The sequence below is a fragment of the Gastrolobium bilobum genome, unplaced genomic scaffold, assembly GCF_033153095.1.
Source record: "Gastrolobium bilobum isolate Gb01-03AN ecotype WA unplaced genomic scaffold, APGP_CSIRO_Gbil_v1 utg60503, whole genome shotgun sequence".
Classification (NCBI taxonomy): Eukaryota; Viridiplantae; Streptophyta; class Magnoliopsida; order Fabales; family Fabaceae; genus Gastrolobium; species Gastrolobium bilobum.
In genome coordinates, this window is record NW_026896511.1 from 47,028 (window position 1) to 71,992 (window position 24,965).

Genomic DNA, 24,965 nt, shown 5'->3' on the forward strand with positions numbered 1-24,965 from the left:
AGGAAGTTTCCTTTTATCTGATGTTCGGGTAATTAGAAAGGAAATCAGAATTAATCGAAAGGAATATTTTTTGAACATTCATTTTTCCGCTCGAATAATTGAAGATATTGAGACTATTCTTAGTTATAAATGACATGCTAATAATTGAAGTTTCCTTGTAACATTCATGTTACAAGGCCCTAATGGAACATCTGTGACTATTCAGGTTTTGGATTTTGATTCCAAGTTAGTTTGGCACCTGCACTAGCCTTTCTTTGTAGTTTTAATTTTTATATTTTTCCATGTTCAAGTTAATAACTACAACCCATTGCATACCTGACCTCCGGATCTGATGGCTTCTAACACCATCATCAACTTTGTTTTTTTCTCAGATTCGATTCGACACAAGAATCACTTTCCTCCGTTCAAATATTAAGTGTGAAAAGATGGTAATTCTTATTGTCTCCTTACAATTTACATTCTACTAATTCAATATTTGAGGACTTGCTTAAGTTTTGCTTTACTATTTTAACTCTGATTATTTGATTTTATAATACTTATTACTTTTATAACATGTTAATTGCCTTCTAGGAATGTCAAATCTGAACACACCCAAGATTAGTGGAGACCTTGCATGTGTTTTGTTTGGGACTTTGATGATTTGGTAGAAATGAATTTTGTGATAAATTTTCTAGGATGCCATTGAAATATAATATAAATGCCATTTACATTATATTTTAAATTTTAAATAAATATTTATTATTTGTTAAAATAACATCAATTATATTACTTTAAAAATTTTAAGTAAATTTTTTCCTAATAGATTTGTGTAATTACGAAAATATTTTGATAACTTGATATGTCATCTTTTTTGGCTCCTACTAAAATTAAATCCTGGCTCTGCCACTGATTATGGCTGCATGAACATTGTATAAAATACAGAGTTCGCTGGCTCTTTTGAACAAACCTGCTAGTCGTTTCGAGAATTTGACCTTCTTGTTGCTATCCTTGTCAATCTTCTTGCGGCCTGTGCTTTTCTTGCTGTGATCAAACATATCCCTGGCAAAGGAGAACTAGGGTTATGGTATACGGTATTGGTGGCTTAGTAAAATTGTAATTCAAATGGCTTTCTTACAGTGGCAGGTTTAAATATCAACGGCTGCCTAAAACCCTAATGGCCCGACTAATATGATTTTAAGTTTGACACTTTTCATTTCACCCTCCAAATAATTTTTTCTATAATAGAATATCTGAATTGGACTTATTATTCCATGTAACAATATCCTATAATATTTGGCCCTTTAAGATTCTAAATCAAGTAATTATCTTTTTTTTTAGAATAAATAAAACATTCTCTAAATTCTTACATTTCAAATTTTAAAATGGTTTCTATAAATCAAGTAATGAGTTCATTTTTTCTGCCGTTAATGGTTTCAATAAGTTAACTGCACTGAGCTCAAAATGATATTGTTTTGAGACAGAAATCAAGATATTTTTGTAATTTTAATTTATTTCAGGGTTATAATAGTCTTCATAATTATAATTTTTTAATATTCAACACCAAAACGATGTTATTTTGGGAGTAAATGCAGATAACTTACCTGCAGCAACTGCAGAAACATTTTTCTGTTAAAAGATTGACCTTAAAATAGCACTCAAATAAACAATATTAAAAAACTATTCAATATTTTTTTTTTCTCTAGGCGCCACTAAAAGCATCTTAGTTGGACTATAATATAACGGTTTGGTTAAATGTTATAGCCACATATAGAAAGGACATTAAATATCAAGTAAATTTTGCAACTCTCTATATTTTTGGGATAAGTTATTTTACCTACTTTTTTTTTTTGCCTACCACTCTCCAATATCGTTACATTAGAATAAGATTCTGATCTAATGATCTTTAAAAGTGATAAGCAAGGGTAGGCAGAAAAAAAATAGGTAGAATAACTTATCCCATCTTTTTTATTATGTAGGTTTTGTAAAATATATTTTCAATATAATTATTTTCTAAGGTTATTTTCACAAGATAAGATATTTTCTTAGAAATTATTCTCAATCAAAACAAATTTTAAAAATTGATATGTACCTCTAATTTGTTTTAATATTGTTTGATTTGTTAACAAAAATGGCTTTTTTTCCTTTGAAGGTATGTAATAATTGGCCAACAAAATATTTCCTTTTGATTCCCATATGTATTTTTCATTAAAACAAATAAGATTTAAATGTATTCAAGGCTTTCATTCCAATTTTGTTATACGCGTTATTAGGAGGATTTTTGTAATCAAATATTAATGAAAATAGTTATTTGTATTCTGCTGTACGATTCCTGTTTTAGAAATTTAGTTTCAAGTATATTGTGAGGGTATTGAAAAAAAAAAATTGCTCTGACGTGTTATTATTTATTTTAAACCAAATTCTATCCGACTCGATCAGTTTTACATATTTTTTTTTTGGTACATAGTTTTACATAATTTTAAGTTTCTCTCCGTCCTCATAGGCCCAAATCAATAGCTAAAATATTTTTTCTATAAATATATGAATCCATCCCTCTATATTTATATGAAACCCTAATTTTTTTCATGCATGCATTATGCACACACCACCACCCTTTATTTCCAAGCATTGTGTAACATCTGTCCACTAATTAACGTCTCCGTCCTAATTAAAATATGAGTTATATTTATCTTATTTTGTATAAGAGAAACAAATTTTTTACACACACAAAAAAGAGGTGAATCCCACCTCTTTTTTCTCTCTCTCGTCTTACCTATGATCTCACATGTAGTTTTGTTTCTACAACATGAGATAATCATTTTTGCATAAGAAAATTATTTTCCTTAAAATATATAAGATTGAGTAACCAGTTATTGTAAAAGTCTAAGAATCACACAGTAATAGAATAGTTTGATGATATAGTTAGTAACGCTGACAAGATACCCTATGCTTAGATGTTCATTTACTCCAATCCAAAGAGCTCCAAATAAGATATTCATGTTCTTTAATTTGTTGTATATTTTTGCAACATCACAATAGAATTTTTCATATGACATTGAAATTTAGAGGTGATCGAATTGTGTAACCATAATGCATTTAATAGTTACATCACAATTTCACGCTGTGCACATCATGAAGATTTTTAGTCTAATATTAATCTTAACAGAGTAAATACTCTTTCAAGTTCCTAACAAAAAAACACGGTCCCTATTTTAGTCCTTTACAAAAAAAAACAGTCTTGAGGTTCCTAAGAAAGAAATTCAAAGTGGATCCATTTAGTTGAAATCGTGGTCTCTCACAAATTCAGAAAAGACCCACATTAGTCCCTTTAAAGGACTAAAATGGGCCCACTTTGAATTTCATAGAGACCAGACAACTATTTTTTTTTTGTAAGGGACTAAAGTGATGATCGAATTTTTTGTTAGGGACAAAAAATGGTATTTACTCATCTTTAATAATTGGGTGCAATATTTTGATATTTCTTATTATAAATAAGTTGGAAATAGGGTGAACTCTGTTGTGTAATATATAAGTAGGGTTTTATTAATTTCATGTTAAAGGAGATAGTTATCTCATGTCATAGAGATAAATTTGTGGGCTCCACCACTGGAAAAATAAAAGAAAAGAAAAGAAAAAGGTGGCACAGTTATCGAAGGGTGTGTAGGAGAGAAAATGTATCTTATGTAACATAAGAATAGTTTTTCTCATATAAGTATGGTGTATGGTTATACATATAGTGGAGTCTCCTTGATGGAGAAAATTAATTTTGTCACAGTTGTCTCCTGTGTAAGTTGTATAGATCTCAAACACGATTATTAGTTAGGTAATTGATAAAATTGCGGAAATATCCAAAAGTAAATAATTTTATATATATAGAAAGTACATGGTGAAGTTTGTGATATAGAATTATGCATAAACTTTTTATCTGTCCCACATAAAAATTATATGAGGAATTATGGTATATGATCAAAAATTAAATTTAGAATAAATTCATATATAGAAACATATTAATTATGAGAAATTAATGTGTCAGAACTCATTGAACATGGAAAATGAAACATACTCAAAGGTGTAACCTACGAAGTCCTTATAAACACACAGAACAGTTTCAGTTTATAGGAATCTTTCTATTATGTATTCATTTCTACAGTTACTAATACAACTTTTTACTTTTTCAGCAACTTTTTACTAATTCTTTGTGCTTTGTATTTTTTTTTCCTTTGATATTTTTTCTATCTTCAATTGATAACGTTCTCTCTCTCTCTCCTTTCGCCTTGTCCCAAGAAGGTCTACACTCTTTATTCCAAGTTTGTTTGGGGGTTTGTTTAAGTCATTAGAGCTGAAGTGGGCATGGTAGATAATTTGAGTTATTTAAAGGGCATATATATATGTTATGTTGAAACCTTCACGTTATTGTTGTAATAGAAAGAATATACACTAAGTAATTTATCAATTGTAAGCATTTATATGAATAAAGAAATCTGTTTACCAAAAAAAAAAGAAATCTACAAGAACAGCAACAAAAGCAGTAAAGATAAATGTGAAATTTTATTCATGAGGAATCCTTGGTGAAAGGACAAATTATTTCAACCATGATTGTTCTTCAACCGTTGTTATTGAAAAAGAAAAAGCTAATAATAAGAAGTGAACAACTAACTAGTCAGGTACTAGTTTATGATCACTTCTATGGATACAAAAGCAAACCCAAATAAACTGAAAAAAAAAAAAAAAAAACTATTCAAAGATACCCATGCCGAAAACCGGCATTGGGAGGTGTTGAAGCAATATTAATCCCAGCAGCATATTTGTTCTCAAAAGCATCATAACGTCCAAAGCCATTAGCCCCAATAATTGGTAGAGATATATTGTTTTGGTCCATCATGAATTTGGAAGCATGTTTTCCAACAACCTTCTTCAGCTCCTCAATAGAACCCTTTAATTGAAGCAATTCATGCAAGCCAAGCTGATCAACAGGGCTTTCCCACCAAAACTGGCGCTGCCTAGCTTTCCTCACATGATCAAGCTCTTCTCCTTGCTTCTTATCAATCTCCAAATGGCTAAGAAGCTGAGTCAGCTGCATGTTGAGATCACGAACATTTGCATTTCGATGAGCCTCAACAAGCAGGTGAGCACTAGACTCTTGTGGAGGGTTTCGAGTCAGATAACGATCAATGATGGACTCAACTTCTGGATGGCCAAAAGAGAAAGCCTTATCAGCTGGAGAGAAAACTACAATTGCAATATCTACCCCACAAAGGGTGCAAAGCTCACTAGCTTTCTTGAAGAGTCCTGAACGACGCTTAGAGAATGTAACTTGCAGATGACTTTTTTTCCCTATTTTCTCAATAGGGATCTTTTGCCGACCTAAACTAGACTTCTTCTTCGATGACATAATTGAAAGAAATGACCACTAAGAGAGAAGAACAGAAGAAAAGAAAGAAAGCCAAATGCTGCTTCTTTTGGTTTTGGATTCCTATAGAGGAAGCTCACATCGGTATATATATATTGCTAAATCTTTGGTGTCTGACACCTAACACATTAATTTTCCATTTTATGTTTTATTACTTTTTATTATGTTTCCAAAATTAAGAAGTTATATAATCTTCAGTTTTAATATCATGAATTTAATGTTAGTGATGTAACATTACAAATGTAAAAATTCTTATATAATGTCAACTAAGAGTTTTATAAAAGTTATGTTGTAAGAAAAGTGACTGTGTCATGTTACTGAGATTCGTTTTCCGTGTCTTAGTTTTTTTTTTCAAAAAATGCGGACCACACAAGATGTTTTGTGTGTAGGAAACTTTACCATGTCATGTTAAAGGACAAACTAAAACCCCTTAAATAAACTTTAAAACTGCACTCAAATAAATTTAATAATAAAAATCTATTGAATGCATTTTTTTCTTCTTCTCTATGGGCCACTTAACACATCTTAGTGGGACTCTAGCCATTTTTTTAAATGTTACAGCCACCTATGGAAGGACACTAAATCGTATATCTTTTACGGGAAAAGTGTTTGTCATTTAAAATTATATAATTTATGTCATTTCACTATCACAAAGATATGAAATCCACACCTTTATTATTTTTTGTCCACACTCTCTTCCCCTTTATCTATCTTTTTCTCTCACTTAAAATGACACAACTTTACATCCTTTAAAATGATATACATTTTTCCCATTTTTTATATTATGAAGGTTTTTTAAAACATATTTTCATTATAATTTTTTTCCAATATTATTATCACAAGATAAGTATTTTTATAGAAATTATTCTCAAACAAAACAAATTTTAAAAAGTGATGTGTACCCCCTCTAATTTGTTTTAATATTTTTTGATTTGTTAACAAAAATGGTTTTTTTTTCCTTTTAAAGAATGTAACAATTGGCCAAAGAAATATTTGCTGTTGATTCATATATGTATTTTTTCATTAAAACAAACAAGGTTTATATGTATCAAGGCTTTTATTCCAATTTTGTCATATGTCTTATTAGGAGAATTTTTTGCAATCGAATATTAATGTTAACATTTATTTCTATTCTTTTATATTTTTCCTTTTAGGACGGTTGGTAACGTAGTACAAGATAGTTTTAAGTTTATAGAAATTTAATTTCAAGTACTTATGAGAGTATTAATTTTTATTTTTTACTTTTTTTTGTATCACTAAATGCGTTATAATTTATTCTAGGTCAAATTCTTTTTTAAATATAATAATAGGAATTGACCACGTAACTTAATACAAACCAACCAAATTCCTGATACAAGAGTTAGATACATGAAAAGACTTCAAGTTTTTCCTAAGGAACCTTAGCTATCTGAAAGGATTTTAGATTTTTTGGAGGAACCTTCACCCCAAGTTAATAGTTAGGAAAAAAAAATTATAAATATGAGTTCACTTTTAAGGTATACATTTTTGAAAGCCTGGTATTTCATGCATGCACTATATATGCACATACCACCAATTCTTTAATGACTTTAATGTTTCTACAGTGAAGGTAGATAAGTTATCTATATTTACTCCCAAACGATATCGTTTTAGGTTGAAAAACTAAAAAATTATAATGAAAAAAATTATTATACCCCTAAAATAAACTATAATTACAAAAAAAACATGATTTTCGCCTCAAAATGATATCGTTTTGGACTCAATGTCGATAAGTTATCTATATTGACGGTAGAAAAACTAACCCTTCTTTAATTTCAAGAACTTTCCTTATAATAGAGATCTGTCACATGTGATTATCTTCTTCACATGTGATTATCCTTCCAATGAAATACAACTTAACTATAACGAAAAATATAATTAAAATGTAGGAGATTTATTATAACTAATACAACTTAATTCACTACTAAAAAATGTATTTTTTTCAACCGAAAAATTCCGTCGAAAATGGTTAAAATTCCAAATTTTTGACGAAAATTAAGCCATGGTGTATCTCTTCGTTGCTAACAATTTTTTTGACGGATTTAGAGATTCAGTCAAAAATTTTAGACGGAATTTCCGACGAAAAATCAATGAAATTCCATCGAAAATTATTGTGATGGTTTTCGACAGAAAATGGATTTCGTCAAAATATTTCAACGGAAAAACAATTGAATTCCGTCCAAAATTGTTGAAAAAGTTTTCGACGGAAAATAAATTCCGTCAAAAATTTTCAACGAAAAACAATGAAATTTCATCGAAAATTGTTGAAAAAGTTTTTGACGAAAATTAAATTCCGTCGAAAATTTTAACGGAAAAGCAAAAGAATTCCGTCGAAAATTGTTGAAAAAGTTTTCGACGAAAAATAAATTCCGTCGAAAATTTTCAACGAAAAATCAATAAATTTTCGTCGAAAACTATGTAAAGATTTTCGACAAAAAACAAATTCCATCAAAAAAATTTAGAATTTATTTTTTAAAATTTCTCTCTACAAAATTAATACTAATTTTCTATACTACACCTGATAAAAAGATATAATCAAAATAAACAACATATACCTTAATCAAAATCAAATCTCCTTAATCAATACAATACAATCAAATCTCCTTAATCAATACAATAAAATCAAATCTCATTAAATCAAATCTCTATAATCAATGCAATAAAATCAAATCTCCTTAATAAATAAAATTATAACATATCAATTTATAATTCAACGTAACAATTTCTTCTCGGCCTTTTTTGAACTTCACATTAATAAACAATCCTTCTATTCCTTGGCTTTTTTCTCTGTCTCTGACACCATCTTCTTTTTCATCAAGAGTTTCATCTTCCAACTTGGAACTGTCTACGGTGGGGGAGTGCCTAATTAATAAAATCACATCATAATGGATCCCTAAGATCATGTATATTTTAAGATCATGTTTTAAAATAAATTCAAGAAAAAAATAAACAAAATAAGAAATCTTTACCTCCTCTGCTCTTTACCTCCTCTGCTCTTAAAGTTCAGTAGTGATTATTTTTGCCAACAACTCTGTCAACAACTCCCGTTACAGCCAATGAGTCTAGGATCTAATTGACCTGATGACGCAAACTTTCAGTATTAACATTCAATTCCAGACTAGTAATATTGGTACTGATAATTGAAAACTGAATTCAGAAGAGAAAATACCATATCAATATTTTTGTCCCCTGCACATAAATAATAAACAAATAGCCTATACCATCAGAAAACTTGCTTTAGAAAATATGGAAAATCATACTTTTAAGTGAATTTCAGTCATGGCTGCAAGCAACGGTACTAACTATCAGTATTGGGGACCTGTTGAAGAGCTTCATTCACCATTTCTTGCACCGATTTCCCTTTTGTAGGAAATTAAGGAAAATATAAGTATCCAATGGAGTGCACATGATGACAAGGACAACAGAGAGATCAGCTGCCATAATTCATTAGTGACCAAAATAATTTTATAGGAATTTGTATGTAGAAGACTCGAGAAAAGGGAGCAGACAGTTTGCTGATATACGAACACAATCAAGGCCCTATAAAATCCACCAATTCAAACAAAAAGTCAAATTAAAAATGAAAAAGGTCATGGAAAAATCCACTAATAATACTGAAAAATCCACTAAAAGTTAAAGGTACACTATCATTCAAATAGAAAACAAAAACATCAAATTTAACATTAAGAAATAATAAATAGCATTAAGAAAAGAGTTGGATAAGAAAAAAAAATTATGAGACCCGTTTGAAAAATATGAGCGTGGGAGATAATATTTTTCTTATGCAACATAAGAAAAGTATTACCCATTTCTTATATAGCATTAACATCAACATTAAAAATGCCTTTATCTCAAAAACTGGTTGTGACTTTTAGACATACTCTGAGGGAGGATAATTCATGTGTAGCTGGTTGGCGAATTTTATATTAGACTATAAGAGACATGAATATTATCTTGTTTGGCAGAAATCTCCTATTGGCATCCAATTACTATTGCTTGCTGATCTGTCAAGTGTTGCGAGACTTCGTACTTTGAGTTGCAATAGTTAAGTTTTTTTTTTTTTTTTGTTCTTTCTTTGTAATGTGACTTAGGCCTTTTGTTTTAAAAAAAAATATCCCTTTATCTCAAAATTCATATAGCATATGTCATATGGTATTAAAAAAAAAAAAAATCAAACCTTTTCATATAAATTTTTTATGACGCCATCGAAGAGTCACGTCGATTAGACAAAGACTTAATTACAAATTACAATATAATTCAATGCGAATTATTTAATAAATTTTGGTTAATTTTAACAAAGTGTGCATCATTGCTGTAAATTACGTACATAAGATGTTGTTGTTTTTTTTTTTTTTTTTGGTAAACATAGGATGTATTATTAAATTGCGTTACGATGGTTACGACTCTCTCATATAACATCATATAAAAGACTCATACTAAATTATTGAGTAATTTTTTGCACATATATATATATTCATCGTGATAATTTTAATGTTCTTTAACCGTCTTATTACGATAAACTAATTCAAAATAACGGAATTAAGTGGATTCATTGGACTTCAAAAAACTATGATTTTGGACATATATAGATCATATATAATAAATAAAGATGCCCTTTATTTGAACAACATATATAGAACTACACCGTTGGAGGACCCAACTACATAACAAAAGAAATGACATGAAAGGGATACATTTTAACAATACATGATAATGGTTCAAGACAAGCTAGACAATGAAAATCTGAACCTCAGCTAATCAGTCAAAACCATGAAACTGATTAAGCTTGTTTTTATACGGTTATTAAAATAACAAAACATAATTTAAAAAAATAAATAGGGCATCATTTAGGGAGGATCAAAAAAATCCAGCAGGTCCATACCCTCCTCCCATGTTGTTAAAGCCATGGTGGCGCATCATGCTTCCATCAAACATATGATTCTGCAGCATAGGGTTCTGAAGCATTGGTGGCTGAATCATGTGTGGCAGAAACACCTGAGGTGGTGGTGGAGGTGGCTGATGCATTGGGTTGGAAGAGGAGTTGCCTACAAAAAACTGAGTTGGGTTAGTAGCACTCTGAATGATAAGCCTATCAGCATGGCGAGTGATATGTTTCTTGAGCTCCTCCAAGGCCACTTTGAATTGATCAAGTTGAGCCCTATTCATGTCCTCAATGGGAAAAGCCCACCAAAACTGAGCCTGAGTTGCCTTGCGCATACGGTTAACCTCTTCGCAGCGCTTCCTCTCAGTGTCAAGCTGGTTGCTGATCAGAGTGAGTTGTGCATTGAGCTCACGCACGTTGGCACTGCGGTGAGCCTCAATGAACTGCATGGTGCTAGAGTTTTGTTGTGGTGCTCGCATCAGATATCGATCTATCACAGCATCAACATTGGGGTGGCCAAAGGAAAAGACTTTCTCACCAGGTGAGAACACAACGAGAGCAACATCAGCACCACAGAGGGTGCAAAGCTCACTGGCTTTCTTGAAAAGCCCACTACGACGCTTTGAGAATGTGACTTGGAGGTTGCTCTCGTTGCTCATCTTTTTCATCTCGATCTTTTGACGACCCTTGCTTCTCCTTGAGCTCGACATGGTTGAATGAAAATTCGTACAACTCAGGGAGGGAAGGATAGAAAAAAAAAGTTTAGGCTAGCTGTGAATGACACACGTAATGGGGCTGTGAAGGGATCAGTTTATAGGCAAAATTAACATGTGGTTTGGTTGAGCAAATATAACACGTGGCTGTCAACACTCAAGCATTACACCCTTTCGTTGCATTGAAATCGTTTCTAGATTGAGAGATTCTGAAAATCCCCTTTGCATGGCTCATATGGTAGGAAATTCAATGTAAGGAAATGTCGGCCTCAAGGCGCACTTCATATTATATCTTAGCTAATTCATCATTTTTTAGATGAAATGTACCTAGATAGAACCTGCAAAGTTTCCATAAATAATATAGCTATATATCGTATTATTTTTTTAGGATAAAAATAGTTTAATAAGGTGAATCAACTTAAAAAAAGTATTTATATACTAAGCAATATGATAAAATGTTAATTATTATATCATTAAAATAATTTGATTCTTGAAAATTTCTTGAATAAAATATTAATTTGGGAAAAAATAACAACGGTGTCTTCATGACGATTAAAAAACCGTCTCTAAACTTATAGATTAAAGATGAGCAATCACAATGTCGCGTTAGCGACAATTGAAGAAATTATACCTAAGCCTATAGATTAAAGGTGGATAATTATGATACCTCATCTATAATTGGTCAATTAATCAAGAAATTAACTTTGTTAATTAATTAAGGGGAATAATGGTTTAATTTATTATAATTTAAGCAAGATTAAATAAAATTTTGAAATAAATGTGTTAAAGGAATCATTGAGTTGTAATGTATTAAACAAGGGATATGTTATTCTACCTATCATCTACCTTTGAAATTCTGACCTATCGGTGTTGAAGGGTGATAGACAAAGGTAGGCAGAAAAAATAATAAATAGAATAACCTATCCCATTAAACAATGTTTGGCAATTAATTTATATATTAAATGCAAATAAATGAGAATCATTGTTGCTTGTTCATCCCTTCATGTCAAACGTAAGACACCTGACCATTGATTTTTATGATGATTTACCTTTCATTATGAAAAACTAGACAAATTGTTACGGTTATTTAGCCACGTTCGTACACTGTGATAAAGAGACACCAAATTATTACGCGATTTGGAAATATAACAAAATTAGATGGTGGAATTTTTTTGTCTTTGTATGCTTTTATTAGTTTTGTCACTCCCCTTGTGATAATAGCACTAACCATTTCTCTAATTCTTCACAATTTATCTTTGATTATCTTTGTCATTCTCTAAAATTGGCCAAATAAAGATATCAATATTTATTTCACAACTAATAGCTACCGTCATTAGCTCAGGTAAATAAGCATAACTGTAGCTATATTAATATTATTACCAAAAGGACCTTGGTTAAATAAAAAATAATTGTAGCTAAAATATTGTGACAGAATAATATAGAAACAATTGTAGTGTGTGTATATTCTTAATTAGTGATATTTTGTTTTCATGCTATTATTCTTAATTTGATGCTAAACCTAACTAATTCTTTAGATAAATAAAATTTTTCTTGTTCTGCCCAAGTTTCAAATTTGCACTAACCTACCAAGTGCTAGTCAAATTAGTGGCACTTACTTCCTCTTTTTGTTATGGTATAATGAAAAGAAAATGAGGTAACAGTATGTTTCCAAAAGGTAGATTCATTCACATTTTGATAAGAAAAAATATTACCAGAAGATCCTGAAACAAATAGAAAGCTAAAGCAATTAATTAAGATGTAGATAATTTACAAATTACGTTTAACATTTTCTTCATATGTTATTCTCCCTTAAAACCAGGAAATCTGAAGCTCTAGGATCAAAAGCATATGGAAATTGTTAAACTTCAAATCTTGAAATAGGTGTGGAAAAAAAGGCACAAAATTTCTATTTGCGTGAGAAACAAATAATTAAGACGTGGCTTTAAATATAAACAACCAATTCTTTAGAAACAAAAATTAGAAAAAGATTATAAATGTCATGTCTTTTTTTTAGGTATTTACACGATAAAAAAAGGTCGTTTAGTAGACTTTCATGTCAAGTTAGGGTTTTAAAAAGGACAAATCAAGCTTAAAAAAAAGGGGAAAATATTGTAACAACCAATTAGTGTTACTATCAATGTTATTAACAATCAATTTCACCGTTAGATCGATTATGTGGATCCAACGGTTATATTTATTTCCATCTTCGTATGGTTATGATTCTCCATATTTAATACTTTATATTTATTTTCACCTTTGTATGATTATTGATTTTACAAATTATTTTACGGGCAGATTTTACAAATATTATTTTTCAAATTATTTTTATTGTACTATTTTATTTCCATCGTCCCTCAATACATACTACTATAAATAACAATTTTTACGGACATATTGCGCAATATTCAAGTAATTTTCATCAAAAAATTATTTTTTGACGGGCTAAACGAAATTTTTTTACTGTCGAAGTATTATTTTTCCGTCGAAAACTTGCGTATGACAAATTACTTTTTTTATATAATTTTGTAAAAAAATTCGATGAAATTAACAGATAAATTTCGTTAATACGGAGAAAGAGTTATTAAAATGCATATATCGATGAGAAATTCAACTTTCTGATTAAGAATTTCTTAGAAAAAAATAAAACAAAACAGGTGCGACTTGACGTACACTTTTTGACAAAATCATTATATCTAATTGTAAAATCTTCACATTAATTGTGATGCATTCTATAGCACAAAATGAAAGATTTGTATGAAAAGTTATAAAATAAAAATTAATTTAAGTATTGAATTTTTATTTAGAAAATCATTAAATAAATTGATTTAGTTTTTAAAAACTCTATTAGATTTCAATCAATGTGTCCTTCCCTTAATTTTCAATCAGTAAAAGTGTTGATAATAACCATTTAATTTAAGTATGGTGGTGGTGATGATGGTAGTGATGGTGGTGGCGGTTACGGTTATGGTAGTAGTGGTAGTTGTGACAGTTGTATGGTGGTAATGACGGTGGCGGTGACGGTGGCGGTGGTCGTGTTGGGATGGTGGTGGTGATGTGTAGGTGAAGAGTGATTAAGAGAGGCAAGTGTTTCTTTTTTCTGTTCCTCAGCACAAAAATTGAACCGATTTATTATCGAGAATAAAAAATAATCTGATTTTGTCAAATACTATTTCTATCTATTTCTATTTCCGAGAATAAAAATTAAAAGAAAAAAAAAAACTGATTTTGAAAAAGTTATCATGGATACCCTTAACTGAGATTTACACTGCAAGTCTGTGACTCCATTGTTAACTTTAGTTCATATTATTGCCTCGTTGAACACACTGTTACATTGACATATATAACACCTCTTGAAAGAGATAATTCATAAGAAAATTAAAATACAATTGAAAAATTTGCAGCCATAGGATGAGCACTGCACGTCGTGTAAATGATTATTTTTAACTGTAGATAATCTTAACTGTCAAAAAATTTAGTTCATTAAAAAAAGGAAAATAGTTGTTATAAGGCAACTATCTTATATTACACACTCCTGTAAATTTAGTGCAATTATCTTATGGTACATATTTATGGAATCTTGTGTCTATTTTTCTTTTCTTTTTTTCTTTTTTAAAATTATGGGCCATAACTTGTTTTTACCCATATAAGATACTTATCTTATATGACATAAGATTAATAATTTTCTTAAAAAAATATAAATATAGTTAAAAAAATTGCAACCTCAAGATGAGAACTGCATGACGTGCAGTTAGTTTTTCAGCTGCAGATTATCGGTTTCTATTATTTAATAGTGATGACGGGCTCAATATCAAAAGTATATAATTTCATTTTAACTCTTAAAAATATGATCAGGTATGATTTAAATTTGAATGAATTAATTTTTTTTTTTTTTTTGATAACAGAATGAATTACTTTATATTAGGAGGAATATGTTTTCTTTGGGATGTGCTTGGAAGCATAGGCCTGGATATATGAAATGGGTACTGATCAATTCAATAGATATTGGATTGGATCACAAATATTTGAACCTGGTTTAATGATAATCTGAAGTAAATTTGCTTTGAATGATCTTTGACGCGGGATACTAGTCCACACTCCACATGCTAATTTGCATAACTTGATTTTTACACATGTTAAAAATTTTAATACTCAATCCGTTTAAAAGTGAATAATAAACTTATCAGTTTAATTTGCATGTTAAACGGGACCACCGAGACTAACCCACAAAATAACTGGGCCAATGGGCATGACTCATGAGGCTCTTCATGCGTCATAACCATTGTTAATAATAATAATATAATAATAACTTTGTAACATACTTACACAAATAATGTAATCAATGAGAAATATATGAATATATATTGAATAAAAAATTAACTCTTGCCTCCAATCATGTTCTGTCTAATCTTCAATAAGATATATATTATTATATTTAATGATGTTTATATCTCATATTCTCATGTAATTGTTAATATAATGGAATTCATTAAATAAAGTGTCAACACATAGTTAGATGTCAATATAATTTTTTTATACTACATAATTAGCTGTCAATATAAAAAAAATTATTGACACTACATCAAAATTAAACGCATAAATTATACAAGTATTGTAACTTAAAAAAAAAAAAAAAAAAGAACCTTCTTACTTCCGCTATCTGTCTTGGCAATGTTTTCCTATGTTACATCAATATGAAACACAAGATACAACACGACACGTTGATACGTTAATTTTAAAATTTTGACATATTATGATACATTTTAATATTAAATAATATTTTTAATATGTATAATATAAGGGAAGGATTATATTTACAAATTTTTTGTTTACAAACTACATTATGTGCTCTTGGAAGTAGATTATGTTACATTATATACTTCTGAGAGTATATAGTGCAATTTGTAAAAGTTTGTAAAAAAAAAAATTATAAACGAATCTTTTCTCATAATATAATTTACATTTAATATATATAGCAATTCATAATAAGTCATATAACTAATCAAATATTAAAATTTCATAACATAAATATAAAGAAAAAATAATTTTACATATCTTGTTAATTTTTCATGTCAAATTTCATAACAAAAAATATTTAATTTATAAATTATTTTTTTATATTTAGTTAAAAAAATAAAATAAAATTTAGATCTTAAAAAAAAATGTCAAAAAACGTTGATCGCATATAAAAAAACATAGACCGATGTCAAAACGTGTCAAGAGTCGAAGAATATTGGCCTTGTGTTCCGAACATGTCAGTGTCCATCATGTATTTTTCACCAAAAATAAACATGTCGGTGCTTCCTTGAAATATTCCAGGGGGCTGTAAATATTGTATATTACATGTACAGTCATTTGCCCCTTATACTACAATGCAAAAAATAAGGAAGATATATACTCAGTTAACATATACTAATCGCATACCCTTCGTCGACGCCCATAGTGATGAAAATAGAAATGTATATAAAGAGGGGGAAATGAATATTGGCAATTAAGTTATGTGAATTATGTTATTTACGCTAAAAATGTTATTTGTAGTGTATCTGACATATTGGAGTATATCACATGCTTGCCTGGTCTCATTACTACGACCACATTCCACTAGGTCGTTGAAAGTATTTTTGTTTTCCCCATTAGCTATTATATTTGAACTATTTGCAATAACCAACAAAACCACATATTCATAACCAATCTAAAGAACTTGCAGAATAATCTCATCTCCGTTTAGGAACATTTTATTGTTACCCAGTGGAATATTCAAGACATCCGGAATTTTTACAAATGAAATTCAAATCTTTGTACTTATTTACCATCAATGATGGGTGTCATAGAAACTATATTTTTAGGATCAAAGATATAATAAATAAAGATAAATATGATCCAGAACATAATAATAATTAACAAATCCAAAAAATTATAGAGTTTTAATACTTGGATGTAATTCTTGACTTTTTTTTATGCAAATTTCAGGTTTAAAATAATGAATTTTAATTGTGAAAATTATTGAAGTTATAAGAGATGAAATCCAAGCCAGGAATTCAAAAAAAAAAAAAACTTATTATTTTATGCTCACCAGGTCCAGCAAGGACATTGTTTTTCTCACAATCTCTCGCTCCGGTGAGCAACATAAGCGAGCGCGTCGAATTTTCTTCTTTTCTCCTGAGCAGCTTGCTTCAATGAACTCCTTAGCGAGTCTGGTCTAAATTAAAAGCTCTCTTACTTTTTTAAAAGAGACGTGACTATGGTTACAGATAAGGGGATTCACGCGGCAGAGGAGATTTGGAGAATGCAAAGGAGAGCTCTTGGAAAGGAGAAGGAAGAATAACAATTCAAGGCTTCACGGTGGATCATCTTTAATTCGATTTTATCATGCATTCTCTTTATCTTTCATCTATTGTTTTTTTTCATGAACATGCTAGGTTAATTTCTTTTATGTTGTTAAGGTGAGATGGAACCGATAGGTTCTTGAACACTGTTTATGCTTTCTTGTAATTGACATTTATGATCTAAATTATGCAATTAATCTATTTATTAATGATTATTTTTGTTTATGAATTGTGCACTCATAGATAAACATAGAGTCTTGTATGTCAATAGGGATATTGGTATTTTAATTCTGATTAATTAATTGCTATGATTTGTATATTTTAAATATAGACTTATAAATTCTATGGCATGTAAGATTCTTGACGTTAATATTTACTCTAGAAAATGGCTCTAAAAAATTAAGACTTTAAATAAAAGAAATGATTAAATCATCAAAAAATCCGAACCTACGCTCTTGAATGTTTGAATTCAAACTTAGCTTTCTTATTTGCATTCTTAATTCTTGTTCTTGGTTATTAATCTTGAAAATAAAGAAGAAAAAATATTGTTTTTATATTCTCTTTTTTTTTATTAATTCAAAATTATATTCTTCAAAAATTACAAAATCGATTCAACTTTGATTATATAAATAAGTTATTGATTAATAAATCAATCCTCGTGAGAACAACATCCCCACTCTTTATCACTTTATTACTTGATCCCGATTTATAGATCTCTCGATTCAATAAATAAAAATAAGAAGATTGACCCATCTCTTATGACTCTTTCAAATTTGATAAATGTTGGTTGATCGTGTATTTCATTATCGTTCAATGATTCAGAGTCTCATTTCCTATTTGATATCTTTGAATTCCATATTCGAAGTTGCAATCAAATCGATTCTTTTTTATCAATCGATTTAATACATTTCTTATGTACCTATAGGTGCTATATTGGATTTGAATCAGATTTTGAACACGGATTTACTTGCCGAGTCGTAACAATCAACAAAACTTGCATTGATTTGGATAAGCATATAATTTACAACAAAGACATTTTTGCTCCTTTTTGAGAGAGAGAGATTAGACAGCCATATTTCAAACATTTTAGCAGCTTCGTTGACATTTCATACCAGTTTGTATATATTGTTAAAAGTACGATGTTCCTCAATTTTCAAGAAAGCCACCAGCAAGGACCACCGACTCAATAGAACTATTCACTTCCCTTTACTTTAGGTAGTAAGTTTCTTCTTACACTTGCTCTGCACTAGGTTAAGGAGAAAATCTGTAAATATGTGCTCATAGTCTGGCATTTTTCCATACCCTGCAGTGGATAAAACCGTAAAAGAAGATAAACTTCAGCCGGTATAGGATAGAAGGCTAGCAGCATATTCAATATATGTGCATTGCCAAGAACTGGAACAATAAATTATTAACATGTTAAAAAAAAAAATAGACAAAATTTGAAGTGAACAAACAACCAAGAGATAACCAGTGGAAGAATGCAAAAATATCAGTCAAAATTTTTTGTATTAAATGCGTATGGCTTGAGATAATGCAAATCTCAAACCCATAATCCAAAAAACATCTTGATGAGAATATTCTGACTTCAAGAAGTTTTCTTTCTGTGAATTCCATTTCTTACTAAAATCCTATCACTGACTAATATAGAGCTAGTTTCTTTCAGGAACGAAGTTCAAATTCAATTATCTTCTTGGACTTTATTAAGCGACATACAGTACATAAAACCAAGAAACGAGTTATTTTTCAATTGGACGTTTAAGGGAATTTCTAGGACAGAGTATAAAGAACAAACGCTTCACACAATTTATGCACTAACACAATCAGAAACAATGGGACTAGCTTAAATGCAAATAAGTATATACTTGCCAGGAAAGTAGTTGATATCAATGACATAAAACACATCCTTGGTCCCATGTTCCCGAATCATATCTATGTTGAACAAGCGGAGTCCCTAAAGGTAGTGATGCAATTCAGTTTTAGTATATCATCTAGAAATGAAAAGTGACAGTAAATGATAGTAAAAAATAAATGATTATACCAATCTATGACGGAGCTCCCTTGCAAGCTTCTCCAATAAAGGTCTTGGTGGATGTTCTGTAATCAAAAGTGTCACGGTAAGTTGAAACTAGTGACTAGTTCCAGCCATTTACTCACACAATCACCTAACTACATAAAGGCCTCATGAAAGAGAAGGGGAAGAGGTAGTAGTTGCTGCACAATGGGATTCACTCTGTAGTGAGTCAATACACATGATGTAATGGCAGGTCTCAACCATTCAGCAGGTCCACGTAAAGTTTTAAAAAGACAGTCCATATCAGGTGGGACGTAGAAGATAAAAGAGTAATTCACAAAAACATTTGACATTAGCAAAATATAAATAAAATGCAATAATATTGCTTTCAAAAAATGTTCCATCTTCTGCTGGTGGTGGGAGAGGTCTTAACTTTCTGGTATTCTTATCTTGAAAGAAATCATATTTCATCTATTGAAGAAGATGATGAAAAATACAACTGAAGAACTTGAGTTTACAGAAGCTAAACTATCTACTATTTATACAGAGTTAAAACAGTAACAGTAATAACTAACTAACTGTAATAACTAACTAACTGTAATGACTAACTAATGAGGCACGTGTACTGGACAATTTGCAATTCTTCTTTCTTCAGTATTAGAAGATAATAAGAGGAGGGGCTTTCTGAGTCTCACCAGCTATACTAGGATCCAGATCAGCATCATCTGCAGAAGCTGCTGCACATGAAACTCTTGGGAAACGGAATACACCTGCAACTTTTGATAGCTCACGTTTACTGATATTAGGAAGAGAGAAACGTCTCACAATCTTGATGGTATCACCAACAATATAAATCTTAAAGAGAAGACCACCTGCAATGTCACAGCCCACCACCCCCAAAAAAGAGAGAGATTACATAACAATGCAAACTGAACAGAAGAAGATTATGGTCTATGGATTAGTTCACAAACCATGATTGACAAACTCTTGTAGAACAAGTGGAGGTTCAAGTTCCGAAAGAGAGAATTCATCATAAGCAAGAAACAGTTCATGTGACTTTGCACTGCCATCCACAACTAGTGGTTTTGCAACTGAAAATTACCAAAAAAAAGGGGTGAATATTTTCAACATACACATCAACATCAGAACACACAATGAGAGATGATAGTATATCTGAAAGGAGTAGATCCTCTCATGTTATTCACGATCATGTCATGTGAGAGGATCCTAATTTAGGAGAAAATCAATGGTGATGATTTTGTCATTCCCTAACTCAATATTTTTTCTCCTTCATATATCTGAAACAATCCAATCAGGATAATAAGTAATAACCTCAGGCCCATTCAACCCGAATTTCCTCCTTCAATCCATTCAAGAATATCCCCTTTAATTATTCTGGGTGAGAACAGCTTGGGGAGAGTTAATGATATGAGTAAAAAGAAAATGAGCTCTGGAAGCCATGTGGACTGTTACAGTTACTGACACTGAATGGGTACGTGGGTAACGCAAATAATGATAGGAGTAACAGTTTCGACCTGTAACTGGATGAGAATGTGGATAGTGCAGTTAATAACAGAAGACTTGTAACTGATGCAGTTAATGATAGCAGAGAAGGGAAGGTTATTGGGAGAGGAGTTTTCGTTGTTGTTACTCAGTAGTTGAGTGAGAGGAGAGGGCCAGAGGTTATTTTCCTCTGGAGTTTCCATACAGATATCCAGTGTAATTTTTCTATCTTGTGTAAGCCAATATCTTTTTGCTATCTAGAAGGGATTAATAAAAAAAGATCACTCTTTCCCTATCTTTTCTTGATATTCTTGACAAGTATCTTACAGGTTCTTTGATTCCATTCAAATCTTCTAAGATATTTTCATTCAACACCATCAATGCAGAGGTTGGCTTAATGCATGCCAATTGCATGTGGCTAGAATGGTATGTAATAAGCATATCCATCCCTAGATATAATGACCTGGAAAAGGATATTAAACAAAGATAAATACCTAATGGCAACTTCATCCCAGCTTTAGCGACTTCATAAGGGATAGTAGATGGGTCTTTCTCTTTTGTGATAACTAGCTGTCGTGGAATGCCAACCTTGCCTAAAAAACAACAGTAGTCAATATATAAATGCAAATAAAGGTGAGATTTGCAAAAAACTAGTTTACCATACACTGAAATACAGGTTCAACTAGAAAAATCAAAGAGCCAATAACTTCTTACATTCCAATATATTAAAATAAAAAAGTTGAGTAAGTAGCCCAACACAAGAGCATGATGATGTATGCTGATGTTATAAAACTTTTGATTTAAGATTCATGCACAATCAAAAAGTTTCTCTGGGGGAGTTTTAAAACACTTTTATCCCAAACTAATTGGGGTTCGTAGCTAATACACCCAAATGACAAGCAAGAAAAAATTGAGAGGAAGAAAAGAATAAAAATAAAATGAAAAATAACATGAGAAATAAAATAAAGATAAATAAGAGAAAAAAATAAAGAAAAAATTAAAGAAATAAGAGAAAAAAATTAGAGTGGAAAAAAAAAAGAAACAAAATTAAAAAATAGAAAAAGGAAATTGTAGTAAACAAGTTACCGTTGCAGTCAGATAAGTTTAGATCCACCACATCTTGCAGCATGGATTGGCGGTTGTGTAAATGTTGAATTGCACCTGGAGGATCAAGGACAGTTACCTCTGGATGTTTTTGCCTGTAATCCTTCAAAAAAAAAAAAAAAAAGGGTCCAATTAGCTACATCGAACTACAAACTTCACGGACTAACTAGAAAGCATGAAACCATCATCAATTACATATTTCCAGTCAGCTATGAACATTTTAGCAGAAAAGTTTTAAAAATAGAGCAATATTGTAATTTACCATCTCATTAAACTATCAAGCAAACTTTTTTAGGAGACAAAAGAAGCAAAAGATAAAACTTTTATAAAGTCAAATTTGCGAAGAAGTAAACCAGACTTCTCGTGCACTTAATCTATTATTAAACCATCTGTCAGAAGCTTTCTTATCCCTTCTATGCTGATCTCGTTATATGTATCGGGGATTTTCAATATTATGAAATTCCCAGACCTGGTTGCATTTGGTATGTAGCATTATTGGCTTCTAACCTATAAACCCAGCAGCCTTGTACTGTAAGAAATTGGATCTCCATGCCAAAGTACTGTAATAGTCACTATCAATCAAACGTAAAAAGAAACAATATTTTCAACTAAGACAATGAACCAAAAGACAAAGGGAAATAATAATTCGTTCTTTGGGCAACAAACTCCACCAATGCCTAACCAAATTATTTAGATTAATCGCAAGAGTAAATCCTCACTTGTGTGAATACTTGAGGGACTGATTTCAACTATCTGATCATGATTCATGATGAGGAGAGCAAGAACTCTGCAAATTTTGTCAGACAGTAATAAGTTTTTAAGACTCCAGAAGATTTGGTTGTCCAGCCAATCACTACCATTTCATACTTAACTCCCAGACTAATGATCCTAACGATTAAATGCAATGTCATGACTGTATTCGTCAAAAAGGATTAAAACATCAAAATTGTACAACGTGAAAGTAGGTAGAAGTGTCTGGAGTTCACAAACCTCAATAATCCCATGCCACTCCTCTCCTAACAGCTGGAAAGGACAAAAAGCGAGTCAGTTTATAACATAGAGAAGACAGAAACAGAAATAGTTCTTAAACTGCTGATAACCACCTGTCACTGAGCCACTAATTCAGAAAAACCATAAAAAAAAACACCCATATATGAAGAATTTCACACGTAAATGATGATAAAATCCTGAAAGAAATGTCACAAACCTTATGCAATACGACATCAAAAGGACCTTGTTCTGGCAGCGGCTTGTTTAGATCAATTGCAACAAAGTTTATCCCCTTGTTCCTGCCCCACACATAAACAAATATAGTTGTGAATAGTTTTTTTTTTTTTTTTTTTAATATACACCGCCGGCCAAATATATTTTATAATAAATATATATGAGATAGGATCCGTTTACAAATTTTTTGTGCAAATTACACTAAGTACGACCGGTCGTACACTGCATGATTAAAGTATGACCGGTCGTACTTAGTGTAGTTTGTAAGAGTTTATAAACAAAAAAAATTTATAAACAAAAAAGTTTGTAAATATAATCTGCCAATAAATATATATATATATATATATATATATATATATATATATATATATATATATACATAAATTATATTTGCTGTAATTCTGATGCCCAGATGGTAGCAATCTTCAATGTGAGCAGACTACAAAATTTGTGGACAATAATGTAAATTGAACATTCCAGAGAAACAAGCAAGGTGAATTAATTTAAATTGAGAATAAAGAACAATGTACTAAGAGTTGACCTTGGGTTGTCAGTCACAAACCCAAAGGTAGGGCATAAATAGTGGAATATTCTCATTTAAATTAGAATGGAGAAATGTCCAAGATCTTACCAAGAAGTAAATAAGATGGTAAGTTTACAAGAAATATTATAAAAAAAAAGGGAACACAGTTGCCCGGGTTCGACTCACGAAAGTGATAGCCATTACCCATTTCATCAGGCATGGTGCAAAATTGCTCCACCACTATATACTAGACAGATAAAGACACTACGTGTCGCCGTGAACCCCACCACTGCAAAAGCCGCTTTAAAGCTAGCGAAGCAGAAAACGAAACAAATGAAATGATCCAAACAAGAAAAGAAAATAATGGGTTTGGCAAACCCATTTGTGGAAAATTGGAAACATAAATCTCAAATGTTGCATGAATATGCATGCAGATGAAGATGAAAGGTTAAAACCGTGCAAGGCCAGTCAAGCTTGGCTGCAGAAAGCTCTTCTTCTTCTTCGACGTCAACGCGTACCCAACCACCACTTTCTGCCCGCAACCGCCACTCGAAAACGCCGTCGTACCCGCTTCTTTCTCTTCTCCTTCTCCGCGTGAGATTTCTCCGTTAAGCCTCATCCCCAAAATCTCCTAAATTCAAAGATCGAATCTTTTTCCCTTATTTTACAATTTTCCACGGTGAAACCCGCCAGCTGAGTTCTCAATCTTATATTAAAAATGAAATTTGCGAATCGTGCAAGAAGGAACAGAGGATGAAAAAGATGGGAAAATAATAGAGACGGAGAGAATCTCAGTCTAGAAGTTCATTTTGTGTACATAAAAGTATGTGTGAGGGATAGAGAGGAATGTGTTGTTTGTATATATGGTTTTATGAGGAGAGGAATATTCAGTGAGCATTTGCAGAGAGGATTGGGTTTAGGTGTCCCTGTGAGAATGGAGTGAAATCAGAAATAAATAATAATATAATATAATTGTAACATTAATGATGGTGCCAAGGTGCTTTGGACTTTGGATTTTGGAAACTCCTCTGCTTTTATACTTTCTCAATTTTACCCCTTTTCAGCTTTATCTAATTCTTTTGTTTGTTGGCATACTCTGTGGAAGTCAAAATATTTAAACTTTATACTTTATAGGCACCTGCTATATGGGGTTGGGATACATAGTATTGGCAAGAACAAAGTGATCTTTATCTTATCCTCTTTATCTTATTTTAGAATAAAGTTTTTTTTTTAAAGAGAGTATCTTTCTTTATTTATTGTTTTATAAAGCAATAT

At 30.9% G+C, this 24,965-nt stretch overlaps 3 protein-coding genes across 4 annotated transcripts; all 3 read right to left on the bottom strand.

The window, feature by feature from the left end:
- Positions 1-4,714: 4,714 nt before the first annotated feature.
- On the bottom strand, positions 4,715-5,422 carry LOC133300146 (agamous-like MADS-box protein AGL62). The gene has a single exon (XM_061499644.1). The coding sequence runs from the start codon at positions 5,366-5,368 to the stop codon at positions 4,715-4,717; it is 654 nt and encodes a 217-aa protein (XP_061355628.1). The 5' UTR covers positions 5,369-5,422.
- A 4,839-nt stretch (positions 5,423-10,261) lies between these two features.
- LOC133300147 (agamous-like MADS-box protein AGL62) lies at positions 10,262-10,996 on the bottom strand. Its single transcript, XM_061499645.1, has one exon. The coding sequence runs from the start codon at positions 10,994-10,996 to the stop codon at positions 10,262-10,264; it is 735 nt and encodes a 244-aa protein (XP_061355629.1).
- A 7,304-nt stretch (positions 10,997-18,300) lies between these two features.
- On the bottom strand, positions 18,301-24,498 carry LOC133300156 (inositol-tetrakisphosphate 1-kinase 4). Of its 2 annotated transcripts, XM_061499656.1 has the most exons (10): positions 24,146-24,498; positions 23,151-23,232; positions 22,934-22,966; positions 21,926-22,046; positions 21,334-21,432; positions 20,308-20,427; positions 20,032-20,208; positions 19,364-19,419; positions 19,192-19,276; positions 18,301-18,625 (listed from the first exon to the last, which is right to left on the bottom strand). In XM_061499656.1, the coding sequence occupies exons 1-10, from the start codon at positions 24,307-24,309 to the stop codon at positions 18,534-18,536; spliced, it is 1,029 nt and encodes a 342-aa protein (XP_061355640.1). In that variant the 5' UTR covers positions 24,310-24,498; the 3' UTR covers positions 18,301-18,533. The 2 variants fall into 2 exon arrangements, with proteins under 2 accessions (XP_061355640.1, XP_061355641.1); XM_061499657.1 differs by lacking the exons at positions 23,151-23,232; positions 24,146-24,498 and adding an exon at positions 22,663-22,730 and having other exon boundaries at positions 22,934-22,946.
- Positions 24,499-24,965: the final 467 nt, after the last annotated feature.

Coding starts and splice junctions, on each gene's coding strand:
- LOC133300146 (XM_061499644.1), bottom strand. CDS start 5,368: ATGTCATCGAAGAAGAAGTCTAGTTTAGGTCGGCAAAAGATCCCTATT.
- LOC133300147 (XM_061499645.1), bottom strand. CDS start 10,996: ATGTCGAGCTCAAGGAGAAGCAAGGGTCGTCAAAAGATCGAGATGAAA.
- LOC133300156 (XM_061499656.1), bottom strand. CDS start 24,309: ATGAGGCTTAACGGAGAAATCTCACGCGGAGAAGGAGAAGAGAAAGAA. Junction 22,047..22,933: donor AGTGGCATGGGATTATTGAG/GTTTGTGAACTC, acceptor TTTTTTTTGAAG/GATTACAGGCAAAAACATCC. Junction 21,433..21,925: donor AAACTTATCTGACTGCAACG/GTAACTTGTTTA, acceptor GTTGTTTTTTAG/GCAAGGTTGGCATTCCACGA.